The 8147-nt window shown below is 35.3% G+C and overlaps 1 protein-coding gene across 1 annotated transcript; it reads left to right on the top strand.

Moving 5' to 3' along the window:
- The first annotated feature begins 3975 nt into the window (after nucleotides 1-3975).
- Nucleotides 3976-7374, top strand: LOC116116454 (G-type lectin S-receptor-like serine/threonine-protein kinase At1g67520). The gene is made up of 8 exons (XM_031402518.1): nucleotides 3976-5167; nucleotides 5258-5383; nucleotides 5528-5632; nucleotides 5727-5935; nucleotides 6005-6215; nucleotides 6318-6555; nucleotides 6682-6832; nucleotides 6983-7374. The coding sequence occupies exons 1-8, from the start codon at nucleotides 3976-3978 to the stop codon at nucleotides 7292-7294; spliced, it is 2544 nt and encodes an 847-aa protein (XP_031258378.1). The 3' UTR covers nucleotides 7295-7374.
- The last annotated feature ends 773 nt before the right edge of the window (nucleotides 7375-8147 follow it).

Genomic DNA, 8147 nt, shown 5'->3' with positions numbered 1-8147 from the left:
TCGATAATCACATGGATCCAAGAATTTTTTATTTTGGAATGGCAAGGCTTTTGGGGGTGAGACGCAGAATTGTCAGACATAGTAAGTCTATCTTACATATTGGCTTTTAGTTTTAATTTATCTCATTTGCATGCATTAAGTCTTTTGTCCATGCATCTTGTTGCAATTCAGCCAACCAAGAAGAATATATAACGTTAGCGCGAGCGGAACACACTTGTGTACAAAGATATTTTTACTCTTTCAAGTATTAATCATTAGTTGTTTAATTAATCATTAATTTTTCAGCGGTTATATATGTCCGGAGTATGTCAATAATGGCATCGTCTCAGAAAAAACCGATGTGTTTAGCTTTGGAATGTTGGTACTAGAAATTGTAAGTAGCAAGAATAACAATTGCACTTATCATTCATAGTGCCCACTCAACATTATAGTTATAGGATATATAAGTTTTGACCTATTGAAATTTTTTCCATATTTAAGTTCTCTATAAACAAGTCACATTAATGGTGTTAAATCTCACAATTTCTGGGCATGGGAGTTGTGGAATGAAGGCAAAGCTATGCAGCTAAGAGACTCAGATATTGTGTCTGGAACAAACTCAAATGGTGAATTACTGAGATGCATTCATGTGGGTCTCTTGTGTGTGCAAGACCAAGCAACAGATAGACCCACAATGTGCAAGTGGTTTCCATGCTCGCAAATGAAACCAGGCTCTTGCCACCACCAATACATCCATCATTTTTTATCAGGGTTAATTCTGAAGATCAGCCACAAGTTCCCGAAAATGAGTCAAAAAGTTTCTCAATAAATGAGGTAACAATTTCAATGATGGAACCGAGATAACTAAGTGGAACTATATATATATAAAGATATGCATGCAGTATGCATTAATGATCACGTATTTTGTAAGAATCTCAATAGTTTATAACTCGAGTTTTTAATATTTTGTAATATTATCCTCATTTGGTCACGCCATTGTAACGCAAATTTTTAATACACATTTCTGACATAAAGTCATGACCATTGACTCATGGTAATGCAATGACTTAAAAATTACTTAGTTGACATTAAAAGTTAATCAACTCTAACTTCTCATCTAAATCCATTGGATTACATTGAATTAAGGGCTATGAATTTGTATCACAAATTTAAGTCAAAGTGTTGTGTTACGACAGCCTAACTGTTAGGATCCCACATCGGGATCTCACACTCACTAAGTGTAGTACTTAAATCTAAGGCTCTTGCACCTATCAGGCCGGTCTTTAGTGCACCCCCTTCAAGAGCCGACGTCCATGGCGGCTTTCACTCTATCGACACTAACTCAACGATAGCCCTTTCCCCCTTTGGACAGCTTCACTCACCTATAAGTCATTTGATGCACATTGCACCTTAATCTAGCCTATAGATAGCCATTTCCGTAGCCCAACTCTCAACAAGAGCACAAATGTTAAAACTCAAGCCCAAGGGAGAGCCCAACCCAAAAGATCGGTCTGATAGGTGGAAGAGCCCTTAGGTTTAAGTACCACACTTGGTGAGTGTGAGATCTCGATATAGGATCCTAACACTAACCTTTATCCTTTATTATGAATAAAATTACGTGTTCTAACTTTTCAACATGTAATTAATCTTATTAGTTTGATACATGGACATACGATGATATAAGAGAATAAAATTAGAGAATTTTCTCCTAATCTTTTAAAACAAAAAATTACAAGTATATTTAGATTTTCATGACAAACTAATTGGCCATATTCCAGGTTCAAAATAGCCATCTATTTTCATCACATTTTCGCGTCACCAAATTTACCCATCGACAATGAATCATTTTCTAACCTATCCATCAACTATCTTTAATATATTCGTAAATCTATCCTAAAAATTTAAAGTGACAAAAAAGTATGGATTTCTATTTACAATATTATTAAAATATATAAGGGTAAACTAAGAAGTCTGCTGGATAGGTGACTATGCTATAAACGTTTGAGGAATAGGCAGCGACGGAGCAAGGATTTTGTCTTAGCGGAGACAACAAATTTTAAATATTATCATCCATGAAAATTGACTTTTTAATTTATTAAGTTTTGTTAATAATTTTTCCTGTACAAAATAATTTTGTATTTATTTTATGTATTTGATTGGTTACAAAAGAAACAAATTAAAAAATATTTGATATTTCAGAAAAGCAAAATAAATTAAAATAAAAGCGGTGATACATGTACTCTGACTTAGGCTATTGGTGATTTTAAATAATAAATAAATAAAAGGGTGTTAATGTTAAAACATAGAGGTATAACCAAAAACAAAAACAAAAAATTCCCGAGTTCAGTGGGGGCATGACCCCCATCAACCTCTTAGTGGCCATATCCTCGGGAATAGGTTAAAATGTATTAAATTTAGTGAATAGTGGTGAACAGGTTGAGGCCTAATTTCCCATGATCTAATGAGGTAATTAAACAATATATCAATTACGAGACATTATGTGTGACATAAAAGTTAGTATATGAACTTTTTAAAAAAAAAAAAAAAAAAAAATATTGTTTATTAATGTGTGATTAAAATTGATTGTTTACCTCCTATATATGGTATTGTCCCGTCAGGCTTTTGCCTATTGTGGGCGTGGATTTTTCAGGGAAGAGATCTTGGCAGAATTTCCATATATGAAATTGAGGACAATTTTACTTCCGTATATAATTATATAATATAGCAAAATTTTAGGATTCTACTTAACTTTGTAACATTACTATGGAAGCAGTAAAATACCAAAATTATCATAGTCGCCGAACGAAATGTTCAAGTACCAAATTCTTGACTAGTGATATTCAATTTTTCATAATTTCTTATACTTTTTTATTTTTACAATCATAGTCTAGAGTTTTTTAAATTAGTTTTAAGTTCAATTATTTATTTTTTACACTCAAATAATTGACTTTTTCATTGTATAAAATATAAATTTCCCACCCATCATCAAAATTCGCCTGTTAACTTTAAGTGAAAAAGGACTGATAAATTCACTGGAAGACGAAAAATCAACAATTTAAAATTTTCAATTTCTCTCTGGGTCTGTCTAGCAAGAAAAGAGCAACCAGCTCCTGCTTCAACTCCAATGCCTATCCCAGCTCTATCTCCACCACCAGCTCCATGCCCTCCACCAAGTAATCCCACTAGCTTAATGTATTAGAGGATGAATCATCACAGCACCACGTCGACGAAGAAAAGGCTGGCATGGTTAACTGAATTGTATTTCTCTGTTTTTTTGTTCTCTGTAAAGGATAGTATTGTCATTGTATGGGATAAGTTTGTTAGGATATTTTTTTGTATATCATTGAATAAACCACATATCAGAGGAAATTTCTCTCTGCTGTTTCGCGTTTCCTTTCTTTCCTTTGTTTCATCTCTGTTTCGTTTTCTCTTTGTTTCATAATGAATTATAGTACTAATCCCACTAGCTTAATGACTGCACCATGTATGATTTTCTTAGTTTAAACAATGTTGATTTGTATAAATTATCTTTATCACGTGTTAAACTGGACCTATTGCCATTAAGCTAGTGGGATTACTATAATTTACTTACTTGAAAGAAAATAACATACAGGACTTTAACTCCCTCTTTTGGTGACTTGTAAATCAAAAGGAGGAAACCTATTTTGACTATAACCCCTCTGCAATTATTAATGTTAAGCTTTGGGGATCTCTCCAGTCTGAATTTATATCTTCAAGGGAAGTGTTATATGTCATAATTGTCATTAATCCTCTAAATTATTGGGCGCATAATCTTTTTGTTTTGGGTTCTTATCTCTTTATGTGAAATTTATATTCCAAAAGAAATTCGTTGTCATATATCAGAGTCGTCATTAACATCATTGACCCTCTTAATTATTCAATCAATATCTCAACACTCCCATAGTCACTGTTGACTGTCATTATGTACAATACTTAACCTTTGCACCCATTTTAAGATAGCAACTCAAATAATCCATGGCTAGCAAAGAAAGAATATTTCACGTCCTTCTAAGCTTTTCATTGTTTATACTCTTTCTGAGGCCGTCTTATTCGAAGACGATCAATAAATTACAACAAGGCCAACAGCTCAAAGATGGGGATGAACTGGTTTCAGCTTCTGGGAAATTCAGGTTGGGATTCTTTAGCCCTCTCATGTCAACAAATCGTTACATAGGAATATGGTACTTTTCGCCAACAGGGAAGGATGATTTTTACTACCACAAAGCTGATGGTTACTACCAAAATAGCAAACCTGTTTGGGTTGCCAACCGGACCACCCCAATTTCGGATAAATCTGGGAAACTTGTAGTAGATAGTACTGATGGCAATTTGAAATTTTCAAGCAATAGCCGAAATCCTATTGCAATAAGTACGGTTCAAGGAGTGAATAATACAAGTGCTATTCTACTGGAATCTGGCAATTTGATCCTCCATGAAAGGAATTCAGATGGGTCTATAAGGCGAGTCCTCTGGCAAAGCTTTGATTATCCGACTGATACACTTCTTCCAGGGATGAAACTAGGGTTCAACTTACAAACAAGGAATGAATGGTTTCTCCAATCATGGACCGATATTGACTCTCCTGCTCCCGGGCCATTTACTCTTCGAATGGACCCGAATGTCACAAACCGTTTGATCAGCTGCAGGCGAAGCGAAGAAGTTTACTGGACTAGTGAGCCCTGGCTAAATAATCACTTCAACTTCTCACGTTCATGGGCACTTAACAATTACTACAACTTCAGCTACACTTCAAATGAACAAGAAAACTTCTTCATTCATTCAGCAAGTGGAGATGCATTGCAAATCTTGAGAATCAACGCAGATGGTGGACTTACAAACGGCAGAGGGTTGTTTGTTTCTTGTACTAAATATGGAGGATGTTGGAAAGAGAAGCAGCAGGAAGAGATTTGTTGGACCGGGAATCGTTCTATTGAGAATTGGCATTTCAGACGGGGCTACATGTTGGGAGATGGATTCAATTTCAGTAAAAACATGAACTTTTTAGATTGTCAAGACAAATGCATCAAGAATTGTTCTTGTGCGGCCTTTGCTCCTGCCGCACGTAACTTCACTGGCTGTCAGATTTGGAGCAGAGGAACAAAGTTTAGACACTATTTGTCACACAATTCACGGTTCATATCCATGCTTGACTTTCACGATCATGAAGGTTAGCCTACTAAAATATTGAAGTTTTAAGTTTAAATAAGCTCCTTAGATGGTTAAATCCATACTTTAACACGAATATTTATTATTGCAGGAACAGCGAAGAAGATGAAGAAGCCACCGTGGTTGATTATTGAAATATTAGGATCTCTAGCCGCTTTGCTGCTAATCATTTTGGGTGCTTTGAGCTATAAAGTGCGGAGAAAGGACAAGGGAATAGGTATGTAAGATCAATGTTATAAAAGTCTACCAAAACTCCTGAAAAGAGTTCATCGCAGAAACAGAACACTCTGCATTCAGAGTGATTGGTGGTGATAAAGGTCCCAAGAAATTGAATTTTGTTTTTGATTTTCCTAATTTGCAGAAGAGAGGCGGAGGATGTCTTTCATTTTTGCTTTAGGAGTAGCTTTAGTGCTACCTTTCCTGTGCTACTTGTGCTATTTGATGGCCAAAAAACTCAAGACAAAAGGTAATCAGTTTCAGTTTAGAACAAATGCCATAATTTTATTTATGTTCGAGAAATAACTGTAATCTGAGTTATACATTCCATGGATTTTGATTAGTGCAAAGCGTAAATAACAGAAAGAAACTGTTACAAGAGCTTGCAAGTACTCTATCACATGCCCCAAATTTTGGCAGACGAAAACGAAAAAGGAAGAAGGGCATAGGCCATGACTTGAAGATATTTGATTTTCAGACCATTGAAGTTGCTACAAACAATTTCTCAACTGAAAATAAGGTCGGAGAGGGTGGTTTTGGCCCGGTTTATAAGGTAAAATTTTGAGACTTACACATAAATTAAATGAAGTAATTACTAATTGTTGCAGAGATATGGTTTCAGGGTAAATTAGTGGATGGTCAAGAAATAGCAGTAAAGAGACTCTCAAGAGTATCAGCACAAGGAATAAAAGAGTTCAAGAATGAAGTTAAACTCATTGCAAAGCTCCAGCACACTAATCTTGTCAAGCTTTTAGGATGTTCTCTTTATGAAGAAGAAAGAATTTTAGTTTATGAGCACATGTCTAACAAAAGCTTGGACTTCTTTATTTTTGGTAAGTTTTCTATAACAATATTTAAGGATTTTCGCAGCAATAATTTTAACAGAGATAAGTACTATTCATCATTCATTCTTGTTTTATTACACTTTGAGACAGATTCTGATAGAACAAAGCTATTAAATTGGAAGAAACGTTTCAGCATAATCGAAGGGATCGCTCAAGGAATTCTTTATCTTCATAAATATTCGAGATTACAAGTAATTCATAGAGATTTAAAAGCCAATAACATTTTACTTGATAACGAAATGAATCTAAAAATATCTGATTTCGGGATGGCTAGAATTTTCAAGGTGAATGAACCAGAATCAAACACAAACAAAATTGTGGGAACACAGTAAGTATATATATGTTACATCTACAGCCAAATACAAAGTATCTTTTATAATTTGTTTCACTTGATGATTCATAAACATTTTCTTTCCTTCAAACACTAAAAAAAGGTTGTTTAATGATTCTTTAGCGGCTATATGTCTCCGGAGTATGTCATGTATGGTACTGTCTCGACAAAAAATGATGTATACAGCTTCGGAGTATTACTTCTGGAAATTGTTTGCAGTAAGAAGAACAATGGTATATATCATCCGGAGCGCCCACTCAACCTTGTAGGATATGTAAGTGTTCATTCCATTTTAAGTCATTCTCTTCCAGGCATCTGCCTTACGTATTTTTACAAAATCCTCATAAGAACTCTCTACAAAGAGGATCAGTACAATAATTGTCTAACCCTGAAAATTTTTGGTGCTGAAACTCGCCACTTTCAGGCCTGGCAGCTGTGGAATGATGGTAAAGCTTTAGAGCTAATCGACTCGGAAATACTTGATGGACCGAGCTCTCCTGGTGAAGTCCTGAGATGCATTCATGTGGGTCTTTTGTGTGCGCAAGACCAAGCAGCGGATAGACCCAAAATGAGCAAAGTTGTTTCCATGCTTACACCTGAAGCCAGGCCCTTTCCAGCCCCAAAACAACCAGCATTTTTTATCAATGTTAGGTCTGCTGAGCCTGAAGCTTCTGAAAATAAGTCAAAAACTTGTTCCGTAAATGAGGTCACAATTTCAATCATGGAACCAAGATAATTAAATATAGTTGTTTTATAATGAACAAGCACATCCTTGTATAAATACAATAAGAGACATGTATGCATACAGGTAATGATTTGTGGGTGTTTTGTCAGAATTTGTATTCCTACACAAAATTAGCAGATCCCTCACAATGATGTAAATCTAATCAGTAAACTTGTTTATCTCTAAATTGATACGAACAGATCTCTTAAAGAAAATATAGATACAAGATTCATAAAACCCTCAAAACATCGCCTCCATGTAATGAATAGCATAGAACAATAATCCTAATTTTAACCTCATAAATGTAAAAAAAAAAAAAAAAAAAAACACTTGATTTTTGCTAGAAGACTTGAGGCTTAAATGCAGTGATTAGAAATCCGGCCTAGCTCGACCGATTGAACCAGTTCAACTTGGGTCAAGTTACAAATTTTCCTATTCATTCAAAACCCTATAAATTAGGACATTAATCCGTAAACAATTGAAGGCTGAAATGCTAGGGCTTTTGAAGAAAAATGGTTGGTGAGTGGAATGGTGGCAACAGCATCGATTTCCATGAGTGAATCGATCGGAAATCATAAAATAATATCGCCAAAAAAAGCTTGTTGTCGCCAGTAATTGGAGAGGCGAACGGGGGAGGGGTGAGATGGGATTTGGTCAGGACGTTGAGAGGAGTGTTCTCGTCATCGGAAATAGGCCCTATTTGTCGATGCCAACGATGGTGTTTGGGGTGTTTTTGCAAGATTTCAAACCTATTGGGACTTACATAATTTTTAGGGTTATTTTTGTTAGATCTCAGACCTTTGAACACCAATTTGACTAGCAAGTTAAACCGCTCAATCCGGGACCCAGTGGCCTGGCCAGGTCA

Source organism: Pistacia vera, unplaced genomic scaffold, assembly GCF_008641045.1.
Source record: "Pistacia vera cultivar Batoury unplaced genomic scaffold, PisVer_v2 Contig776, whole genome shotgun sequence".
NCBI classification, from domain to species: Eukaryota; Viridiplantae; Streptophyta; class Magnoliopsida; order Sapindales; family Anacardiaceae; genus Pistacia; species Pistacia vera.
Note: the sequence above shows the minus strand (reverse complement) of the source record. Positions and strands in the feature narration are given on the sequence as shown.

Coding starts and splice junctions, on each gene's coding strand:
- LOC116116454 (XM_031402518.1), top strand. CDS start 3,976: ATGGCTAGCAAAGAAAGAATATTTCACGTCCTTCTAAGCTTTTCATTG. Junction 5,633..5,726: donor CAAAAAACTCAAGACAAAAG/GTAATCAGTTTC, acceptor GATTTTGATTAG/TGCAAAGCGTAAATAACAGA. Junction 6,833..6,982: donor CACTCAACCTTGTAGGATAT/GTAAGTGTTCAT, acceptor CGCCACTTTCAG/GCCTGGCAGCTGTGGAATGA.